Below are 25275 nucleotides of genomic sequence, written 5' to 3' on the forward strand. Positions count from 1 at the left end.
AACGGATTGCACATGATTGATTACACTCCCATTTGTGAAACATTTTCTTTATTGGCCTTGCAGGTTGCCACCAGAGTTGACCAACTAGCTTACTGGTTGTTCTTTGGAATCCTTTGTTGTATCCCCCTCATTTTCCTGACCTCTAAGTGTTGAAATGTCCATGAAAACTCAGTCCTCAGAGATTTTCTACCTATGCTCACTTCAAAGGCAGTTGTAGGAGCGCAGTGGCTCACGCCTGTAATCCTAGCACTCTGGGAGGCCGAGGCAGGTGGATCGCTCGAGGTCAGGAGTTCAAGACCAGCCTGAGCAAGAGCGAGACCCCATCTCTACTAAAAATAGAAAGAAATTATCTGGCCAACTAAAAAAAAATATATATATATAGAAAAAATTAGCCGGGCATGGTGGTGTATGCCTGTAGTCCCAGCTACTCGGGAGGCTGAGGCAGTAGGATTGCTTAAGCCCAGGAGTTTGAGGTTGCTGTGAGCTAAGCTGATGCCACGGCACTCACTCTAGCCCGGGCAACAGAGCGAGACTCTGTCTCAAAAAAAAAAAAAAAAACAAAGGCAGTTATGTCCCACCCTAGTCAGAATCTCAGAGACAGAACGCAGGCTTCACTATTTTTAGGACGTTTCACAGGTGATTCTAATGTGCAATCAGGATTAAAAATATTACCCTACATGACCTTCATCCAGTAGCAAGGCTTTAAATACCACTCACACTGAGGGCAGTCAGAATTTTATCTGTCTTGACCTCTTTGACCTCTCTCCTGAATTCAGATATCCAGCCACATCTTGACACCTAGATGTCCAATAAATTTCTCACACATAGTATGTCCAAAATATCTTCCGATTTTCTCTTCCTATTTATTCCTTCTCTAATCTCATTTCAGTAACTCATGATTCAATTCACCCAGCTGCCTAAGCCAAAAGCCTTGAAGTCATTCTTGACTCCTAAATTTCTTTCACACCTCACATTCAGTACATTAGCACACCCTATCAGCTCCATCTTCAAGATATTTCTAGACTCTAATCACTAACCATGTCCAAGGCTGTTATGCTATTTCAACTACCATTGCTCCTCACCTTAGAACACTGAAACAGCCTTCTAACTACATCCTTACACTTCACAGAAGCCAGAGATAATCCCTTGAAAACGTTAAATCAGCTATTGTTGCTCTTCCACTCAAAACTTCCCAATGGCATCTTATCTCGTTCAGAATAAAATCTAAAGTTCTTGCCATGATTTTAAGGATTTACATAATGTGTGAGCAGCTGCTCATCCCACCCTTCCAATCTCTCTGACATCATCTTCCACCATTCTTCCCCTCCTAACCTGGAATCAGCCATTTATTTAGGCCTCCTTGCCATTCCCGAAAACATCAAGTACACTCCTTTGTCAGGGTTTTTGCACTTAAGTTTCCTCTGCTTAAAATCTCCCTCCCCAGCTACCACCCCCCGCCCAGATACTCACATGGCTAACTTCTTCAAGCAAAACAGGCTTACAACTCACAATTCCAAGCCTAGGTATTTACTCAAGAGAAAAATATATGTCCAGCAAAAAGACATGTACATGAATGTTTACATCAGTTTTATTCATAATAGCCAGAAGCAGAAACAATCCTAATGCCCACCAATAAGTAATGAATAAACAAACTTTGGTATAGTGGTAAAATGAAATACTACTCAGCAACAAAAAGGAAAAAAACTATAGTCACAGGAAACACAGGTGAATCTCAAAAACATTATGCTAAATAGGAGAATCCAGACTTAAAGAATACATACTATACGTGTTGTAAGGAATTTAGAAGGTATCTTGTCCTAAGGACAACAGAAGCTTTGCATTCAGAGCCCTCCCAGACTTTACTCTAAGTGTCTCTTCCTTTGGCTGGTTCTACTTTGTTTCCTTTAGACATGAGTAAAAGTGTCATTCTAAATATTACACTTTCCTGAGTTCTATGAATTGTTCTAGCTAATTATCTAACCTGAGGGAGTCCGTGGCTACTCCCAATTTGTAGCCAGCTGGTCTGAAGTGAGGGTGGCCCTGGGGACACCTGAAATTGTGGTGTCTGAAGTGAGGGCAGCCTTTTAAGGACTGTCCTCTCTCCCTGTGCAGTTCATCTAATCTTTTTTGCACCGTTTGACTCCACCATTTTTATGAAATGTATTAAATTCTTAAACAGAAAAAAACTAAAATGACAAGAGAAGAGATCAGTGGTTGCCTTAGGCCAGGTGGGGGTGAGGGTGACTGACAGCAAAACAGGCGAAGGAAATGTTCTTTATATTTTCTGGTATACATTCTAGTATATATATTTTTGAAAATTTATCAGATTTTACAGTTAAATGATTATATTTTATTACATGTAAATTATATTCTGATACATTTGACTTAAAAGGAAAAGACTGAGTCCTATATGTCTAATATAATAGAGAAATCTTGTTTGTTCTATCACATATCCTTTTTATTAAGAGTTGTAGAAGCTTCCTATCTAATCTTACAAGAACATTTGTAATTCTCCTAAGTTTTGATTTTTCTTTAATGGCATAATTGGCAAATGAATCCTCACACCCAAATTTGAACACAAATTTGTAGGCCATCATTGTGGGCTTTTTCATGTCACTCTTAGCTTAAATTTGCTTCTAAATTCTTTTGCTTAAGTTTTAATGAATATTATTATATAGTCATATTTTACAAATACCTGTAAGCTACCATAATTTTTTCTGGAAAAAGGTGAGGGTAAATTTTTTTCTAAATATATATGTAATATTTGCATATAGATTTGAAGGAAAATATTTTGTTTTGTTCTTCTACAAAAACCAGAAAAGATAACTATGTTGCTTTGTTAGATAGTCACTGGATATTCGATTTACAGTTCTAAAAAAAGGCTGTGCCTTTTAGAAGTTGTCCAGAAAACTACCTATAAATTGCAAACTGTGTTCAAACCTCATCTATGGTTCCTCAAATTGTTTTGATTTTGTACATTATTTTAGATCTGCATTAAAAAAAAAACATATTCTACAAAAGTCGTGACAGTAAAATTTTACATAGTCATGAACACTGCCAGGGATGAATTATCCGCTGGAAATTGTTCTTAAAAATTACAATAGGCAAAAAAGTTTTTAATTTAAAAAACAAAATATCTGTACATTGTAAAATTCTTTTAATTTTTCTATATGTTTCAAATTTTTCACAATAAAATGTTTGAACAAATATGGAAAAATGTGAAAGTAACAAAAAGAAATCACAAAATAAAAAATTCAATAAGTTAAATGTGGCTCCCCAAAACAGACAATAGTAGTTGAAGCACCGAGATTGATACTTACTCGGATTGTGCTCATTTCAATTTCAGATATGAACAAAGTTATTTATGTAAATAACAAAATCCTCTACATCACTTAAACTTTACTGTGCATGTGAATCACCTGAGGATCTTGTTAAAAATGCAGATTCTGACTGAGTAGGTCTGGAGTAGGATCTGAGGTTAGGCATTTGCAACACCTTCCTAAGTTGATGCCAATGCTCTTGGGTCCATAGAATACACTTGGAGCAGCAAGGCTCTTTCTATTATGTTTTTAGACTCAATAAAGCCTTAAAGCTTTTCAACATATACCAATAACTGCTTAGTAATACAAATATCTTCTCTTACTGCTTTGAACTTCCTAAGTATGAAACCTCACTGCTAAGCTGAACACAACCCTAGGCTTCTAAGTTTTGCCTGAGTCTCTATGACCTCTAGAAAGTTAACTGAAAGTATGCAGTAAGAAAAAGTTGGGTGGTACTAGCAGGCGTATATTTGGGTCATCTATCTTCTACATAATTAACATGCAATTAGAGGAAATGTATAACAAAATGTAGTAACATTCTACTTATATCCATTTACTCCTATGTTTATTTAGAGATATTTCAAAGCAAATTAGCATATTTGTTTCTATCTTGAGAATTTTAGTCTGGACCAGTCATACCAAAAAGTTCAGCTATCTAAAAAATTTTAGTCCATTCCCATAATGATTGATATCCCAGCCCTTCAGTGGAAGTAACACTCTCCCCTGTTTGAGGTAAATGATCTCTTGCAGGCACACCATTTGGATACTGAGAAGAGGTAATTTATCTCAAGTGGGCAAACACTATAATGAAAGCAAGAAGGTGGCCACCTGTCCAGTATTTACAGAGGCAACATGGAAACTGGGGTCTTTGCCCACTGCCTGTAAGTTCATCATCAAAGTTTAAGAAGGTAGCAGGGGCAACCACCTTTAGCACTTTCTGAGCAATGAATTCAAGCTACCATTACTGAAATTCCAGTTTCATGAAAAGGTAAAAAGTAATATTCTAGTTCCATTGATATATCAGTGCACAAGAAAGAGATAAAACAACAAACATTAATTTAAAGAACATTTATATATACAAAGGACTTGGCTAAGCAGGTTACATTTATTCCTATTAACTCTATGAGCTAGAAACTTTTATTAGCCAAATTTTACAGATGAGGATATTGAGGCTGAAAATGCATTAAATCATTTGCCCAATGTCACGCAAATAGTAAGCAATGGAACCCAGATTCAAATCTTAAATCCAAATTCTTAATTGATACTCTATTGTATATTCAATATGTTTAAGCGTAAATTTTCTCTCCTAGATAGTTAATAGTATGTGTATAATTCAGAACTTACTCTAAAAAGATAAAAACCTAATTTTTGAAATGCATTATTTACAGATTTTCTTTTTAGCCTTAGAATAAAGATAACAGGAGAAGCAATGCAGTTACTATTTAACAAATTAAAAGCTATGACTTGGCATCAACATAACGCACCAGAGTTTTCATGAGGCTAAAAAGAAAAAAGTGTAGGTGATGCTAACAATATGTAGTCCTGACATTTTAAATGGATTAAATTTTCAGCAAGTTTTTCAAAAACAAAAAAAAAAGGGAAAGAAAGAAAAGAAAAAACATAGATCTACCTCATAACAAATATCTTCTTTCACTTCAGAATTTTCAGATTATTTCTTAAACAGACTTTCCCAAGATTTTGCCATTTCAATTTCCCATTTGGCTAAAAAAATTAAGATGCTGCTCATAATCTTAGATGATTCAAAGGAAAATTAATCAATTACAAATCAAAGCTGAACTGATATTCCTGCTACCTGTCCTATATAAAAACATCCTGTTGTGAATTGGTTAATTATGGAAAACACAAATGATAAAATATTACCCATTTAAAATGATTCTCTAAAATAATATTAATAGAAGTGGGAAAAATTCTCAAAAATATAACTTCTTTAAAAAATAAAGCTGTCATAATATATCACAAGCAGAGCACAGCATCATTTCTGTGATTTTCTTGGCAAAGATGCACAAGCTGAATCTAATCATGATGAAGTGTCAGACAAACCAAAATTAAGGGATATTCTACAAATAATTGGCCTGTAATCTGCAAGAATGCCAAGATCATGGTGGTAAAGAAAAGACTGAAAAACTCTTCCATACTGAAGGAGACTAACGAAACATAACTAAATGCAACACATAGTTCTACACTAGATCCTTTTGCTGTAAAGGACATAGTTGGGACATCTAGGGAAGGTTAAATGGGGTCTGAAAGACAGCAATGTGTCAGTGTTGATTTCCTGATGTTGATGAATGCATTCAGGTCATGGAGGAGAATGTCTTTAAAATGTACACTAAAATATGAGGGACTGATGAGGCATCATGTTAGGAAGCTACTCACAAATTGTTCAACAACAACAAAAAAGTTCTTTGTTATGTACTTGCCATTTTTCAATAAGTTTGAGGTTATTTCAAAATAATTTTTAAGTAAGTGTAACCTAAACATTTGTACCCCCGTAATATGCTGAAATTAAAAAAAATTTAAAAAGCAAAAAACAAAAAGTCAAGGCAACTTGAAAAAAAATTTTAAATAAGGATATAAAACAGTATGTACTCTATGACATCACTGATATCATGTGTTAGTCTGTTAGTGAATGGTTGAGGGAGGGAGGGAGGGAGGGAAGGAAGGAAGGAAGGAAGGAAGGAAGGAAGGGAGGGAGGAGGGAAGGAGGGAGGGTGCATAAGAACATACACAAATATAGGCCGGGAGCGGGTGACTCACGCCTGTAATCCTAGCACTCTGGGAGGCCGAGGTGGGTGGATCGCTCGAGGTCAGGAGTTCAAGACCAGCCTGAGCAAGAGTGAGACCCCCGTCTCTACTAAAAATAGAAAGAAATTATCTAGCCAACTAAAATATATATAGAAAAAATTAGCCGGGCATGGTGGCACATGCCTGTAGTCCCAGCTACTCGGGAGGCTGAGGCAGTAGGATCAGCTTAAGCCCAGGAGTTTGAGGTTGCTGTGAGCTAGGCTGACACCACGGCACTCACTCTAGCCTGGGCAACAAAGTGAGACTCTGTCTAAAAAAAAAAAAAGAACATACACAAATATTAACAGTAACTATTCCTGAGAGATCTGATGGGAAAATATTTTTTTTGTTTTTGTTATCCTGTTCTTTTCAGATTTATTTTTTTCAAATTTTCTGAATTGACCAGTTTTCCTTTATAATTGGAGGAGGGGGAGAGTAGACATGGAAGTAGTAAGTAATATCTGCTTTTAAAAAAAAATGAATCCTCTTTATTGCAAACATTGTTCATTAGTTAATCTAATCCATCCACAAACCCTCCCTTCTCTTTTGCCAACTTCTAACTACTTAGCCATGTGATCCAGTTCAGGTCAATGAAACAAGAAGACTGCTGGATGGGCTTTTGGAAAAACTTCTGCCTTGCTGATATAAAGAGATATATTCAATAGCCACATGCCTTCACATTTTTAACAAATATAAGACATACAATTCATCCATTTAAAATATACAAATCAATGGTTTTTAATATATTCACAGGGTTGTACAAATGTACCACAATCAATTTTATAACATTCTTATCACCCCAAAAAGAAACCCCATATCCATTAGCAGTTATTCCCATACTCCCTTAACCCCTCCTCAGCCTTAAGCAACCACTAATCTACTCTCTGTCTCTAGATTCGCCTACTCTAGACATTTCAAATAAATGGAATAATATTATATGTGCTATTTTGTGACAGGCTTCTTTCACATAGCATAATGTTTTCAGGGATCATCTGTGTTACAGTACATGATGGTACTTTATTCCTTTTTATGGCCCAATAATATTTTATCATTTAAATATATATCCATTCATCAATTGATGGACATTTGGGTTTGTTTTCACTTTTTGACTAATATTCATAATGCTGCTATGAACATTCATGATAAAGTTTTTGTATGTATGTATGTTTTCATTTCTCTTGGATATATTCCTAGGAGTAGAATTGCTGGCTTTGCTGGATCATTTGATAAATCTATGTTTAACATTTTACAGAAATGCCAGACTTTTTTCCAAAGCAGCTGTATCATTTTCATTCCCACCGATGATATATGAATGCCTTATGCCTATGCATTTGGCCCTTCCTTTTGCCTTCCTGCAGAAACACAATCCTGATGCCTTAGAGTAGCCAGCTTAAAACTAGGAAGCACAAACATGAAGATGCTAAGGATGGCAGAGCAGAAAGACAGTCTGGATTTCTACCTGACTCTAGATTTCCTATTATTTAGAAGGAAAAAAAAATTATTTGATTAGCTACTTTAAATGGGGTATTCTAATAGTTACAAAGAAGGCAAACCTCTGACACCCCCAATCCTGAACATACAATGTCACTCTATTCAGAGGAAGAAATTTCTTCTTGATCTTTATATACTAATTTATAACAAAATCATCTTTTTTCATTTATTTGTTTGCTTGGGTCAGGGTCTCACTATGTTGCTGAAGCTGGTCTCAAACTCCTGGGCTCAAGCAATCCTCCCGCCTCAGTCTCCCAAGTAACTGGGATCACCAGTGAGTGCATGCACCATACCTGGCTAAACCCATCTTTTTAAAAGTCACAGCTGTATGTGATACATAAATTACCTTAAAATTTTGAGATGAACTGATGTATTCTCATTTGATATACCCTAAAGTTTTATGAAATTTCTTCATTATCATCCAGCTAATGCAATAAATATTAAATATTACCAATATTTGAACTAAGCAAAGTAAGCAAACTAGTAAACAAAACTCTTCTAAACACTTTACAAATAAATTCATTTAGTCTTCTAAATAACTCTATGAAATAGGTAATACTACTATGCCCCTTCTATAGATAAAGAAACTGAGGCACACAGAATTTAAATAACTTGCCCAAGGTCATACAGTTAGGTTAGCATAGGAACTGGTATGAAAAGTCAAGCAGAATTCCTGCTTAACCCTAAAGTGTTGCCTCCTCTGTAAAGAGCACCTTGGCAACTTTTGGTTTTTTTTTGAGACAGAATCTCACTCTATTGCCTGGGCTAGAGTGCTGTGGCATCAGCCTAGCTCACAGCAACCTCAAACTCCTGGGCTCAAGTGATCCTCCTGCCTCAGCCTCCCGAGTAGCTGGGACTACAGGCAGGTGCCACCATGCTCGGTTAATTTTTCTGTATATATTTTTAGCTGTCCATATAATTTCTTTCTATTTTTAGTAGAGACGAGGTCTCACTCTTACTCAGGCTGGTCTCAAACTCCTGAGCCAAACAATCCGCCCACCTCGGCCTCCCAGAGTGCTAGGATTACAGGTGTGAGCCACCATGCCCGGCCAGCAATTTTAAAATAGAAAATTAATCATTAGTAGCCTGAAAATGTATATGTGTATGCACACATAAAGGTATATGTGTGAGTGTGTGTGCATGTGTTCATTAATGTTATGTGCTGCTTTCACAGTGAGATGGGTGGTAAGGACACACTATTTTTTTTAGCACTCTATATATGCCAGGTACTGTACATGATATTCAACAAGTATTATCTCATTAAAACTTCATAACAGCCAGGAAGACATACTTTCTTCACTTGTAGGTAAAAACTCTGAGGCCCAGTAAAACTAAATAACTTGCCCACTATCACACAACTGATAACCAGCAGATTTGCATACAAAATCAAATCTGCTTTGTTCAAAGCTAATGCTCTCTCTGCTGTACAATAATGCTTACCTATTTAGGTTATTCACACACTTAAATTATAAACTCACATGACTATATAAGCTCTTAGGTCTTTACATTTATTACTCTCATTTTATTATCTGTTGATAATCACCCATATGCTTTAACTGTTTGAAAATATGTTCCCATCCTTTCTGCTAAAATATCTGAAATTTCTACTATTAAAATATCCTTAAAAATGAAAACATATCACCTGGAAAAGATAATATATAAACCCCTTATCATGTTTGAAGAAATAATTCTAAAAGCCCAATGGTCAAGTTATCTCCACAGAAGGTCCACACTGATCATTTTTGTATTAGTCCAATAACATTCAATTCTCTACCTGTCCAGACCATATCCCTTCCAATACTGCTCATGACTGATACATCAATTATCCTCTCCTTCTAAGTAACAATCACTTACTCTTCACTAAGTAGTGCTTAGCCAACAAACACTTAAAATCTTCCCTAAAAATAAGTTTCCCTGAACTTGCTATTTCCTGAAGCTATTAGAGTAGAGGCACAGGCAGGGATAATATCAAAGGCAGCTCCGTTCCTAGACATAGGCAAGCAATTAAAGACACCACCCTTGGTCTACCTTCTACTTAATAAGCCTTTCCTATACATATTTATATCAGGGTCTTAATCATTATGTCAATATTTTAACTTTAAAAATGTTACAAGAGGCCACTTTTGGAATGTGCTTGGGAGATTACTGCCTGGTTTTATAAAACCTCTATAATCTGACTCCATGGCAACAATACACTTTTCTTCCAATATGAACCTAATAGAAAATATCTTTTATTAATCATCATCTATAAGCCAGGCCTGCTAGGCATGGCGTTCCATCCTCATCTCTTTAATGTCCACTCTTCCCATTCTATGCTTATTCCTACCTCTGTATCTCTGCTTAAGCCATGTCCTCCATCTGAAGACCATATCTCCTCTCTAACTTACTATCATTCTAGGCCCAGCCAAATCACAAGTTCCTTCCTACTCATAAGCCCACATTTAACTGTACCTTCTATGGATTCTTATATCAATTAAAGCCTGCATTTCTCATTCTATCCTTAATTACCTCCTGCCTAAACTTGTTCATGAGTTGTCATTCTTGTTCTATAACCATTATGCATATTTTCTAGAGGGACAGACCAATTCACATACTTTTATTTCCTGATAAATAAAAAATACATTAAATAAATTAATAATATAAACAAGAGTATAGCTTAAGAAACCAATCTACTTTTAAGTGTTCATCTATCTACAAAGAATTTACTAACACAATTCACCTGTTTATTACACCAAATCCAAAAACTATTATTAAGCTCTTATAAAGAATGTTACAGTTTTGCTTTGAAGTTGTAATACTAAAATTCTTTTTTTTAACTTTATAGTTTTATTGAGATAAAATTTACATACCAGGAAATTCACTTATTTAATTATACAGTTTGATGAGTTTCAGTAAATTTATACAGCTGTGCAACCATCACCACATGCCAAAATTCTCAAAATACATTTAATTCAGACTTTTATTTCAGACTCCAAACCCAGTATGTTGAGGTTTTGCCAATGCATTAGATGTACACATTGCTTACCAATACCAATAGCCACAATCTAAAAATAATCTTTGAGTCGTAAGTTTCCTACTATAAAAGTCTAGGTTTAGATATTTAAAATCACAATGAATTATCTATATTTACACAATAGAATTGTCTAAAGAATTAAATTGAATCCCAAATTATCATTTCATTTATGCTTACAAAATTTCATTAAGCAGGCAAGTCTTAACAAATCCATTATACTACTTTGACTATTAATGTATCTGAAATGACCATAATTGTCCAACTAGTTTTCATTGACCCTGTCACACAAACACATATAATCTGAGTCATGAAAAAATAAACTTGAATGTTAGAACTTTATAAATCATTGATTATAAGTGGTTTCACACTTGATGGAAAGGAATAGACTATTCAAATTAACTCTATCTAAAATAAATTAGAAAAATAAAAATATATCACCAAATGAGAGAGAAAAATTTTCTCCTGGCTCAATTATTACTCAAGCTTAATGATATTTATACCCAGAAGTAGAAACGAAGCAAGGCCAAAACATTTGAAAGAACACTGCCAGTATTACTTAATAAAAAGCTAATGATGAGCTTTCCATAGGAAAACCTATCACAAAGGGAAAAAAAAAAAAAAAAACTAAAGTGGGCATATTCACTAATAATGTCATTTAATTTCCCCATAAACAAAGACAAAATTAGCCATCAAAATTTATATTAATTTACTACATCATTAAATATAGATTTAACAATCTATCTGTGACTGAATAAAATAAGAATAAATACATTTCATTCCTAGATGGTTTATTAGAATTTGTACCATAAAGGATTTCTGGACATTTGCTTTTAAATGTATTTTGCAAGGACATAAAAAAGGGAATCATACCTGTTTTACTAATGACTTCTTGTAACTCAGCCATGGAACTGATTACTGCAGCAAGAAGGTCAGAACTGGTGAGCCAACTGAGTGCTTGTAAACAACGTAACTGCTCTTTTTGATGTTCTGCAAAAATAGAAACAAATCTATTATGAAGTACTGCAAAAATTTATTAAAATCCATATTTAAAATTCATATCATTGTTCAGTCCTTTAAAAACAGATCAAACCTTGTATGCAAAACGTTGCCTAGTGCAGAAAAATCCATAAGAATTGTTAGATTTGATTGAGCTAATTTATAAATAACTGTTAACTGACACCAAAAAATAAAAGACAGAAAAAATTTTCTTTAGTTTTACTTATATTACTTTATAGCCTGTTTTTTTAAGTTAAAAATTGAATCCATTGTTTCTTCAGAATAGTCAAGCATTAAAAAACAATGTTAGCTAGAAAATCTGCAATTGTCTCATTTTCATACAATTTTTCAATAGATTTTTAACTCTCATCATTTTATACTGATTCATAGAAAGTGAAAATAAATTATACTGATAATTTTAAACAGGGCAGTTTTTGGATTGACTTAATTGAAAAATCACTGCATAAACTCTTCACTTTACTGTTAAAAGAGGATTCAACTATAATAAAGCTAGACAATGTTAAAATTCTATATATTTGCTACCTTATATTTCAATCTGTTTAAAACAAAAGAATCAAAGTCTAATCTATACAAAAATACACACTTATTCATGTACACATATATATCTACATACTGATACATACGGGACCATTTATATGATTTTGACATATTACATGCTTTTTTAAATTTTTGCATTATAGCCAACCATATTCCCATTGTATTTCACTTATATGCAACTTAGGTTTTAAAAAGCACAAGTTATCTTACTTGGAAATTTATGCTTGTCTTTGGGCTCTCCTGTACACACTAATATGCCTATGCCTTCTTTGAAACTCTCCATCCAGGTAAAAAGAGAGGAACATGATTGGCCCAAAATCTTGAGTCTGTTTGCTGCCAAAATCACAATAACACCTTTCCGAAATATGCGTATCAATCCTTTAAATGGTTTTTTCTTCATCTTGGCTTCCTCTTGCTTCTTTTCCTCTACAGTTGACAAGGCCTGGGCTAGAGTTCTAATTTCCAATTTGAACAACTCAAAGGTATTGAACTGTTCCTGGAGAAAATCTCTCTGTGTAGATAAGGCACATGATCGGCTATAGAGTGGATATAAGGCACCAGCCATCAATGCACAGGCTGCCAGCAAGGACGTCTGTTCCCTTTGAATCTGTGATGACACTTTTTTAAAGTGTAAATTTTCAAGGACCAACTGTTCATGTGACTTCTCAATACGGTTCAATTTTTCCATATTTTTTTCAGCTATTTCTTGAAATTTCTATAAGAGAAGTCAAACAATATATGTGATCATGAAACAAACAGGCATTTTATTACTTCTCCTCTATACAAAGAAAATAAACTTTTACTACAACTACTTCTTCCTCTTCAAAAGATATATGTTCTAAAATATCCAAGATAGACAGGGCAACAGTGGGCCAAACAGCTTATATCTTAATATGCACACTGAGTTTTAAATCCTCTTACATATTAATAGAAGCTTTACATAAAAGTAGAACACATAAATTTCAGAGTAATTCATGAATTTCCTGTATACTTATGCTTAAATATACATATTTAAAAAAGGAAAACATGCTCGCTCTGTATAATTTCTCTTCTTCCACTCCTCACTAACTTTTATGTCCTACTTTTTTTTGAGACAGAGTCTTACTCTGTTGCCTGCGTTAGAGTGAAGTAGAGTCATCACAGCTGACAGCAACCTCAAACTCCTGGGCTCAAAGGATCCTCCCACCTCAAGCCTTCTGAATAGCTGGGACTATAAGCATGCACCACCACACCAAACTACTTTTATTTTTTTATTTTTATGTATGTATGTACGTAGTTAGTTACCTAGTAGAGACAGGGTCTCCCTTTGTTGCTCAGGCTCATCTTGAACTCCTGGCCTCAAGGATCCTCCCACATTGGCCTCCCAAAGTGCTAGGATTACAGGCGTGAGCCACCACGCCCAACCTGTTTCCTACTTTTAAACAGAAATTGCATTGCCAATAGATGCTTCCCTATATGTAAAAAAGACTTTACGTTTTGCCAAAATAAGCAAAGGATTAAATTAGTGAAACAACAAATAGCACCATCTGCCATTCACTACATGAGAAGGGACTGTCTCTCAGAGCATACTCTCTTATTTCAGTTTCTTTCTTACCTCCCAACACAGAAGGCTGTACACAGTGCAGCTCCAGTGGGAGGAAATACTAACTGTGAGCTGGGCTTCAGCAGCTCTCTAATCCTTTCTGCCTAATCAAGGTGCTTACAATTCAAAACTTAATTTGAAATAAAAAGAAATTTTAACTGTAAGAACCATTTTTAATCACTAGAAATAAACTGGCTCTCTATAAAATCTTATGTCTAATCATTAATAAATTGCTGAGATAAAGAGTAAATGTTAGAAGATAACAGATTCTAATTTCCTTTACTATTCACTTATCATTCATTAAACATTCATTGATTACCCACTAAATTCCATGTGCTAGGGAAACAGACAAGTAAATCAATTAATGTGGTATAATGCTATGACAGAGATATGCCAGATTGTCAGACACAAAAGAGCCCTTAAACAAAATGATTTTGACAGGCTTTTGGAGGGATATGACAATTAAAGGACAAGTAGGAGTGACATATGTAATAGAAAAAGCAAAAATCCTACTCTCCCAGTAAAGAGGCTAGCCAAGAGCTACCCTATACTAATTACATCTAACCCTTACAAACAATAATGATTTAACACCTTCAGTGGATCTTTATTTAGCCAAATGAGCTGCCATAACTTGGCCATGGACCTCTTTCTTTTAAAAAGCAGAACAAGGGTGTTCAATTTGAATAATGAGGTCATTTAGAGAAAGAGAAATACTATACTCTTTATCTGCATGGTGAAATGAGGTGCTGTCTTCATTAGGAGAGAACTCTTTTGGGGATATTAAAAAATATTTCTCTTTATATTAGTAGTTTAGATTGTATTATGTATAAAATTTAATATTGATCTTTGGGAGAAATTTGTGGCGAGTGTGTGTCTGACTCAATAGTTACCCACTGAACAACTAGAAAAATCAAACAGCATTTCTAAAACTTACATTGATAGGAAGGCCTCAAAGAAGATCAACTTGGAGCAAATCATATACCTTGACTACAAGATTGGGTATCAAAGGCTACAGACAGTGCTGATAGGTAGTAGCCAAAAGATTTCAAATTCATAGAAATGTACTATTGAGGAAAATGAATCCTGATCCAAAACCAATCCTGAAGCTGGGGTGAGGTTTCTGAAAGTTGGATAGTTAGTAGCTGGCTCAGAGGCACAGACCTGAGGATAAAAGAGTAAAGGAAGTACACAGAAGCTACTCTCTGAAGGATTCAACATTTTAGCTACTTTCTCTTGGGCAGGTGAAAACTGTATGTGAGACATGGTTTTAAATGTTTCTTTAAATATACTTTATAAAACATACTAATTCCCTTTATTTGCTCCAACTCTTCTCTAATGTCTGATCCAGCCACAGCTGAAGTGGTACTGTGAGAAATGAAGGAATGGGGAAATAAAAGAATGTGGCTTGCCCCCGACCACATCTCCACTGATGGCCAAACTGTGGCAGCAGTAGTCTATCAATGGGACTATGTCCCAGAGCTCCACACAAAGACCACTAGTGAAGCAAGTGGTATCCCATGGCAAGCAGCTAAAAGGAGTAAGAAACTCTGAGAAGCAATAGCTAGGTAGAATACTTGGAAGTAGATGTGAGACAACCCTCTTAAGGAAGGTGACCTTTAAGAAAAAAGAAAAGTGACACTTGGGTTGTAGCTAGATAAAGCGGGAAGACAAGCATGTGGGAAAGTAAAAGCCAGAAAACAAGATAATATGCTTTAAGGAGTGCAAATAATTCAGAATGTTTGAAGAAATGAAAGGAATGATAGAAATTTGAGAAGTAGGTAGATAAGAGATATTAATAATTGAGAGCCTTATGTGCCACACTAAGGAATTTAACTTGATGTGGGAAGCTATAAGAAGCCATAAAATCTTAGAACAGTCACTATTCTTAATAAATGGATATGAGAATCAGATACATTAATACAGACTGTTGGGGTAACAGTAGAGTTGTAGGCTGCGAGTAGAATGAGGGGAGCAAATGGAAATCACACAAGTTGATTTCATATTCTCTCCAAAATCAATTCTACCTATTCAATTAGAGAAAAAAAGGAAAATTATAGAAAACCTGAGAAAATAAAAGAGGCAAACTAGAAATAGCTAGGTCAGTGAAAATAAAAGTGACCCTCAGTGTCTGAGGCAGAAGTGTATTTTCAACAAAAATTACACACAAAATTACAACAAAAATTGCATGTGTAGATATAGGTAGAGATAGAGAGAGAGATACTGTATTCTAAAGTCAGTATCTTTTTTTTAATTTCAGCATATTATAGGGGTACAAAAGTCTAGGTTACGTATATTGCCCTTGCCTCCCCCCCTCAACTCAGAGCTTCAAGCGTGTCCATCCCCTAGACGGTGCTCATCGCACTCATTATGTATGTATACATCCATCCCCTCCCCCTACCACATCTGCCTGACTCCAGATTGATGTTATTCCTAAATGCGCTCTTAGATGATGATCAGTGAAACCAGTTTGATGGTGAGTACATGTGGTGCTTATTTTTCCATTCTTGGGATAGTTCACTTAGTAGAATGGGTTCCAGCCCTATCCAGGAAAATACAAGAGGTGCTATATCACCATTGTTTCTTATAGCTGAGTAGTACTCCATGGTATACATATACCACCACATTTTATTAATCCACTCATGTATTGATGGGCACTTGGGTTGTTTCCACATCTTTGCAATTGTGAATTGTGCTGCTATAAACATTCGGGTGCAGATGTCTGTGTTACAGAATGTCTTCTGTTCTTTTGGGTAGATGCCCAATAATGGGATTGCTGGATCAAATGGTAGTTCTACTTGTATCTGTTTAAGGTATCTCCATATTGCTTTCCACAGAGGTTGCACTAGTTTGCAGTCCCACCAGCAGCGTATGAGTGTTCCTGTCTCTCCGGATCCAGGCCATAAAGTCAGTATCTTAATAATGGAGAAATACCCCAGGAATTCTTACCAAGTTCAGGAGCAGGACAAGAATGCCCACTATCTCTACTAGTATTTACCATTGTATTTGGGGTGTTAAATCAGCCAATGAATTTAGGCAACAAAAAACAATTAGAGACATAAGAATTGATAAAGAAGAAGTAAAACTATCTCTGCTTGTAGAAAATTTGATAGTAATCTAGAAATACCAAAAGATACAATGATATAATTAAGTCAAGCAGTAAAAAAAAAATTCAGTAAGGCTGAAATATACAAAATTAACATACAAAAAAATCAATAGCCTTTTGTTCATAGCAGCATTACTCACAATAGCTGAAAGGTAGAAAAAACACAAATGCCTATCTGGGGATGAAGGGATAAACAATGTGGTATACCCATTTAATAGAATACTATTCAACCATAGAAAGGAATGAAGTAATGATACATGCATGCTACAACATAAATGAACCTTGAAAATATTATGCTGAGAAAAAAAGCAGACATAGAAATCCACATATGTATCATTCTATTTATATGAAATGTACAGAATAGAAAAATTTATAGAGATGATTTGTGGTTGCCGGGGCGGGGGGGAAGAAGGAATGAAGAGTGACTGCTTAATGGCAAATGATTTCTGTTTGGGGTAGTGAAAAAGTTCTGGAGCTAGATGATGGTGATGGCTATACGACATAGTGAATGTACTTAATGTCACTGAATTGTACACTTTCACATGGTTAAAATGGTAAATTTTATGTTATGTGCACATCAATATCCTTCATATACACAAACAACAAAAAAGATAAAGGAAGAGAAAACCCCATTCATAATTTCATAATTAGAAAGATAGAATAGGAATAAATTTAGCCTTAAACATGCAAAATCTATATGAGGAAAAGCTTTACATATAACTGAAAGACGAAATAATACTTCAAATTTCAGTGGGCCAACCTGATATCACAAAGATGTCAATTCTTCCTAAGTAAATTTATAATTGTACTGCAATCCTACTAAAAAGGTTTTTTGTTCTCTGGAGCTAAGCAAGTTAATTTTAACCCTGAAAAAGATGAGACATGAGATATAACCCCATCATATATTAAAACACAACAAAATCTCTAATTAAAACATCATGTGGCCAGGCACGGTGGCTCACGCCTGTAATCCTAGCACTTTGGGAGGCCAAGGCAGGTGGATCTTCTGAGCTCATGAGTTCGAGACCAGCCTGAGCAAGAGCGAGACCCCGTCTCTACTAAAAATAGAAAAGAAATCATACGGACAGCTAAAATATATATAGAAAAAATTAGCCGGGCATGGTGGCGCATGCCTGTAGTCCCAGCTACTCGGGAGGCTAAGGCAGTAGGATCGCTTAAGCCCAGGAGTTTGAGGTTGCTGTGAGCTAGGCTGATGCCACGGCACTCACTCTAGCCCAGGCAACAAAGCGAGACTCTGTCTAAAAAAAAAAAAAAAAAAAAAATCATGTTATTTGTGCATAAAGGCAAAAAAAATGAAACAGAATCGAAGATCCAGAAACAGCTCCAAGCACAAAAAAACTTCAATAATAAAGGTGGCAATTCAAAGCAGTGAGGGAAAGACAGTCTAAATGGTGTTGAGACAACTGGATGGCCTTTTGGAAAAAATGATAAAATGTGATCTATACTTCACATCTTACACGAGAGTAAATTCCAAATAGACTACAGATCTATATGTAAAAAAATGAAACTACAGAAATAATACTTTAGAAGAAAGCATGGATAAATTACTTAACCTCAGTGTAGAGATAGGATTGCTAAGGCTAAAAATCCAGATGCATGAAAAGATCAATGAACAGAGAAATACATAGTAGTAGAAACAATTTGTTCTCAAAGATTCTAATTCAGTCCTGTTAGAACCAAGGTCTCAGTGGATATTGAGACCTATTATTACTATTTCTCTACTACAATGGAAAAGTTTGGACATTATAGTGCTTACTATGTTCCAGGCATGTTCTACATGCTCTACATATATTAATTCTTTTTAATCCTTACAACTAGACTATGTAGTCAGTACAATTTTACAGATTGAGGTTTAACGACATTAAATAGGTTTAGGCATGGTGGCTCATGTCTATAATCCTAACACTTTGGGAGGCTGAGATGGTAGGATTGCTTGAGCCCGGGAGTTCAAGACCACTCTGAGCAACATAGCAAGACCCTGTCTCTACAAAAAAAAAAAATTTTTTTTAATTAGCCAGGTGTGGTGGTATGCACCTTTAGTCCTAGCTACTCAGGAGGCTGAGGAGGATCGCTTGTACTCAGAAGTTTGAGGCTGCAGTGAGCATGATGACACCACGGTACTCTAGCCTGGACGACAGAGCAAGACTCTATCGCTAAATTAATTAATTAAATAAACAAATAAGTTAAATAATTTGCCCAAGATCCTTTAACTATGTTTATCTAATGCTATTAACCAACCTTTTTGTCTTTACTGAACCAAGGTTCTCTGCTCAAGTCACAACATCCCCACATGCCTTCCCCTGTAAAGACTTCACCTTCTCCCACTACCCTCAACTTGAGGAAAAAGGAGAGGTTGGTCTGCTCTTTTACTATCCAGCACTAACCCCACCATCACTTTTCATGATTTAACATATTCTCTAGCACCCGCAGGTCCTTTCTCTTCCATCTTCCCTAACAGTATTCAAATTCTAACAATCTTCAGAGGCCATTTCAGGTTCTGTCTATACTATGATACCTTTTATTATTATTCTCATTCATCTGACCTTGACCTTCTTTGAACTTAATTAAAGGCCACTTGGGCATTTAATTTCTACATTGCTACTTACTTATTTCATATGTGTATATATACTGTCCTTCAAATACAATAGATTTCTACTGTCCCTCAAATACAATAGATTTCTGGTTCCTAGAAGTAAGGAATTATATACTATAGTGTCTGTCACAGTATTCTACACCCTGTAGGTATTTATCATAATAAATATTGAAGGAATTAAATAACCCTTTATAAAATCATCCCTGATTTTGCTTAGCACAGTGTTTTGCCCATAATAGACCCTGAATAAATACCCAATGAATGAAAAAAAAGCTTCACAATATAAAAGAGAGAGAAGAGAAATATAATCAAAAAAAGAGATAATTTCCAAATATAATTTGCAACTTATCAAAATGTCAGAATTCTGGTTTAAATTAATTCTGACTTTCCATAGGGAAATACTTTCAGAGGTATTACATTATTTACTGTGAATTATTCTCGAAGAACAAAGCCTGTTTGATGGTGAGGCTGGGAACAGCTATAGAGCAAATTTGCCTCTAAAAAAATACAATGTTCTCCACCCAAGGAGATTAAAGGCCAATATTTTTCAAACAAACATAAGGAACATTGCTTTCATATGGGACAAAAGCATTCCCAGCACTGAAATAACCTGCTCCTTAGTGTGCTTAATTTCAAAAAATAATATTCCCAAATTCTCTCAAAAAACTGCTCTTATCCTGAAAAATTAAAAAATTTAAAAATATAGGATGCATATCATTTACACAGATTTATTTAGCATAACAAAAATACTATGTAATTTCAGTTTTCCTCTACTCTGTAATAAATTCAAAGTGTATCCAAAATGAGGAGCAAGGACAGCTTCTTTCCTTAATGAATCATGGACTTACTTCTTAAAATACATGAGCTTTGAGGGACACCACACTCCATGAACTCTGAGACTTTGGGCCAGAAATCAGATACTTCCCCAGAGAGTAAAATGCTTTTTTATCATGTTTGCTCACTGAGTTCTTGCTCTCTATGTTGGCAAAAAGATAAATTGCAAACTGGACATTCAATGACACATATATATCAAAAGACTTCATTTAAAGTATCTTATTTTTACAATTTACATATGCTGCCTTTTTTATGCAATGGTAATATTTTAAAATAGCAAACATAAATTCACCTGCTTTTCTTATGATGTAAATGTTTCTCAGTCAAAAATAAAGGACATTTTGTGGAGAAATTGGAACTCTCAAAACATTCCTGATGGGGATATAAAATGGTACAGCCACTTTCAAAAACAGTTTGGCAGTTCCTCAAAAAACATAGAATTACCATACAATGTAGCAATTCCATTATCTGGTGTTCATATTCTCTCTCTCTCTCTCTCTCTCAAGCCCCATAATGATTTATTTATTTAACTTAAAAACACTATCTTCATTATGTAAATTTAGCATATCAAAAATATATGCTAAAAATGGTGTGTGTCTATGTTTACTATTTTGTTTCTAAAGCAATGCAAATTACAAATTAACCTTTGGAGAAGCCATACCCTAAAAAGAACAGACTACTCTTTACCAGTAGACTGAGAATAAATGTGTCAATACATGCAAGATGCTTGGTTTGCTGACTGTTAAACAATATTACCTGAGACTGTTTGGAAATATTTAGCAGTATTATCTCTAAATTCTGATCTGCCTCATGTCTTCCTTCTGGGGTTTCAGATCCAGACAGCATAGCCCAGGCTGGCTCCAGTCTCCCCTGTGAAGCCTTCTCAAACTTTGACCACCTTCTCTTCTAAATTTATAGCATTCTGTTGGCAATTAATTATGTACAGCCTGTGATAAACTTTATATTTTTAAATTTTACATGTGTCTCCCCAACTAAACTTTATACTTTTTGAGGAAAGAACTATGCATTATATCTTTGTTAGTATCACAGCATGAAACACAATGTACTATTTATCTGTAATATGTTATTTTTTAATTAATGATAATTATGTAAAATTTGTCCTAATAGTTTTACCTATAGTAACAGTTTTTCATTATAATATACTAAAACTTCAGTTTCTTAGAAAAAAATCTCTAAGAGAAGTACGAACTAATGGAACTATCATTTGTGGATGGCTGACAATGTTGCATTATCTAGCTTTTTCATACATTATCATGTTTATTAATTAATCAAGAATCACTTAGAAATGTGAGCTCAAGAAATATGAAAATGAAATGTCATTAGACCTATTTTCAGATATTGCTTTATATATTAAAATAGTATATATTTCTAAAGGAAACAGTGTTATAGTATAACGCAAAAAGGACCAGAAGGATGATAATGTACGAAAATAGTCCATAACATTCACTTTGTAATTTCTAAATGTCAACCAATGCGCTAAACATTTAATTATCTCCATTCTAATCCTGTTCCTAGAACTTCCTTGCTGCACAAGTAAGTAGTATCAGTTGTTTGAACCTTGGTTTCCTCAGTTGTAAAATAGAAATGATGCTTACATGACCTATCTCACATGGCTGTGTTGGGGCCCAAGTAAGAGAAATGCTATACATGCAAAAGCATTGAAAAACCTACCAAGCATTATGCAAATTCAAATGAAAGCATTATTATTAACAAAAACAATTTCTAAAGCAATTATCTGAAAAGTAGTCAGAGGACTTTTCCGAAATTTCATTAGAGGTGCCCACTCACATGAATTCACACTCCTTCAGAACATGGTGTACATGACTGTATTTCTCTGTGAATCATTTCAGGCCAGCATGTATACCTTAAGGAATTATAACCTCCAACAACATTAACAAGCTCCACTTTATCTCTGAATATTTTTGGAATTCAATTATAAAGAAAAAGTTTCAATATCTAATAACACTTTTATTACTAACCCAGATTTCTTGCCAAATGGACTCTCCATACCATGATAAACAAGGAATAAAATGCAACATAGTATGATTAACCTGAATTTCTTTGATTTTTGTTCTCCATTCTAAACTAAATTGATTTTACTAAAATCTCAAATAAACCTAAAGTATTTACAATAAACTTTACAGCAAGGGTTACCCTTACTTAACTGATAGTGAAAAACCTTTACTTCCAGAAAGGAAGTTCTTCCAGTAACTGCATCTTTTTCAGATAGAAAAGAAAAAAGAACACAAATACTAAGATTACAAAAGCAAAGTTAGTAAATGGAATATAATGTGGCTCTCAGCCTAGATGTGTCAGTAGGCATAAACACTTGAGATATATTTACATGATGGCTCCAATGTATTTAAATTCAAGAATAACCCAACCATGTGGCTAGCATACTTTACCTAATGCTAAAAACATACTGTGATACTAAAACCAAGCTGTCTACTCTACAAGTTTCATTTATCTAATAGAATTTACACTAATTGCTATATAGCTTATACATTAAAAATTCTTGCACATAACTCTATTACATTTTTTTCAGATAAGAGCAATTCAAATCCAAATATTGTTTTTTATTTAACTACTTATCTTTTACTATTTCAAACATTAAACCCAAGATTCTATAGATAAGTCATTTGTTTTCCAGCAGATGGCCTCTACTAATGGTTCTGTTCCTCTGACAACAAATATCCTCTATAACCCAAAATCCTGTGCAACAACTGTGGATTTTTTCACCTCATGCCCTTAATAATTTTTGAAAATTTATTAAGTAATATAAAATGAAAATATTTTTGTTTGCATTGTAGTTTTAGGGGGAAAAGATATATAGAATTAATCTTAAAATTCCTAAAATTAAATTTATAGGTCCTATAACATGTGTTACAACAGCAGTTTACCAAGTATAAAACCAAAATAGTTAGTGTGTATTCAATTATATTTGATGAAAATCCAAATTAATACATAAATAAAACAGAATACATGCTAACATATAATATCAGCGTGCTTTTAGGAATAATGAAAATGATAGCTTCAATTTGCAGACACATGGATCAAAGCTTAGGCTGTTAAAAATTCTCCAGAGAAAAGTCTTCAGTGAAAGCTTCTCCTAAAATATTAGCATTTGTGATGGCTGATTCTCTTACTTCAAAATGTAAATTGCTACATCTTTCTATAGATTTGGAATAAAGTTAATTCAAGACACTGATAGAAAAAGAAGAAAGTTGAAAGATTCGCACTACCTGATATCAAGACTTACTAAAAGTGGCCGGGCGTGGTGGCTCACGCCTGTAATCCTAGCACTCTGGGAGGCCGAGGCGGGTGGATCGCTCAAGGTCAGGAGTTCGAGACCAGCCTGAGCAAGAGTGAGACCCCGTCTCTACTAAAAATAGAAATAAATTATCTGGACAGCTAAAAATATATATAGAAAAAATTAGCCGGTCGTGGTGGCGCATGCCTGTAGTCCCAGCTACTCGGGAGGCTGAGGCAGTAGGATCGCTTAAGCCCAGGAGTTTGAGGTTGCTGTGAGCTAGGCTGATGCCACGGCACTCACTCTAGCCAGGGCAACAAAGCAACACTCTGTCTCAAAAAAAAAAAAAAAAAGACTTACTAAAAGTCTACAGTAATTAATCAGTATAGTATTGAAAAAAAGAATTAGACACATAAATAAATGGAAGAGGGAAGAAAGTCTAGACATGAACTGACACAAATATAGTGAATTGATTTTTGATAAAAGTACAAAGGCAATTCAATGGAGAAAGGACAGTCTTTTCAACAAATAGTACTGGGACAAATGGACATCCATGTGCAAAATAAAATTGAGTTCAATCCATACCTCATATCTTTATAAAAATTAACTCAAAATTGATCACAGACCTAGATGTAAAACCTAAAGCTATAAAACATCTAGAAGCAAAAATAGGAGAATATCTTTGTGACCATGCACTCAGGCAAAGAGTTTCCTAGATGCAATGCCAACAGTATAATCCATAAAAGAAAAAATTGATGAGATGGTTGTCTTCATTAAAATTTGAAATGTTTGCTCTACAAAACTACTGTTAAGAGAATGGGAGAAAATATTTGCAAACCACATATCTGACAAATGACTTGAATCCAGAATACGTAAACAACTCTCAATTCAACAATAAGAAAACAACCCAATTAAAAACTGGGCAAAGGATGTAAACAGATAATTCACCAGAGAAGATATACAGATGGCCAACAAGCATATAAGTAAATGCTCAATTGTATTATATATTAGAGAAAATGTAAATTAACTAAAACCACAATGATATATCACTACACACCTATAAGAATGACTAAAATTAAAAAGAAAAAATGATAAAACTACATGCTGGCACAGAAGCAGGGCAATTAGAAATCTCTTACATTGTTCATGAGAATGCAAAATGGTACAGTGAGAAGCAATTTGACCATTTCTTAACTTAAATATACACTTGCCATATAACTCAGATCAGACTCCTAAGTATTTACCCAAGAGAAATGAAAATTTATGATCACACAAAAAACCTCTCCATGTTTAAAACATCTTTACTCATAATTGCCAAAAATATAAAACAACCCAAAGGCCCATCAGCAAGTACCTGGATAAACAGTTGTATGGGCATATTACTCAGCAATAAAAAGAAATGCACTACTGATACATGCAACAACATGAATAAATCTCAAATATATTTTGCTAAAGTCAAAGAAGCCAGACTCAAAAGGCTACATACAGTATGATTCCATTTATATGACATTCTGGAAAGGGCAAACTATACAAATGGACAACAAATCTGTGGTTCTCATATATGGTCCATTGTTTTTGCACAAAGATATTTAATACCAAGGCTATTCAGCTAGGAAAGGAAGGTGTTGAACGAATTGTGTGGGGACAATAAATGAAGGCGGAAAAACGAACTTCAGCCACTACCTAACATC

General features: G+C 34.7%; 1 protein-coding gene across 7 annotated transcripts in view; it reads right to left on the reverse strand.

Moving 5' to 3' along the window:
- CCDC171 (coiled-coil domain containing 171) overlaps positions 1-25275 on the reverse strand; it is a 367143-nt gene that overhangs the window by 238923 nt on the left and 102945 nt on the right. For all 7 annotated transcript variants that reach the window (XR_006737860.1, XR_006737861.1, XM_045563091.1 and 4 more), the window contains 2 exons: positions 12391-12895; positions 11497-11613 (listed from right to left, as the gene is read on the reverse strand). Coding sequence is in view for 5 of the 7 variants with exons in the window: in XM_045563091.1 (XP_045419047.1) it covers positions 11497-11613; positions 12391-12895 (622 nt within the window). In the remaining 2 variants the exon portion in view is untranslated. The remainder of the gene's footprint in view (positions 1-11496; positions 11614-12390; positions 12896-25275) is intronic.

Source organism: Lemur catta, chromosome 10, assembly GCF_020740605.2.
Source record: "Lemur catta isolate mLemCat1 chromosome 10, mLemCat1.pri, whole genome shotgun sequence".
In the NCBI taxonomy this organism is placed as follows: domain Eukaryota; kingdom Metazoa; phylum Chordata; class Mammalia; order Primates; family Lemuridae; genus Lemur; species Lemur catta.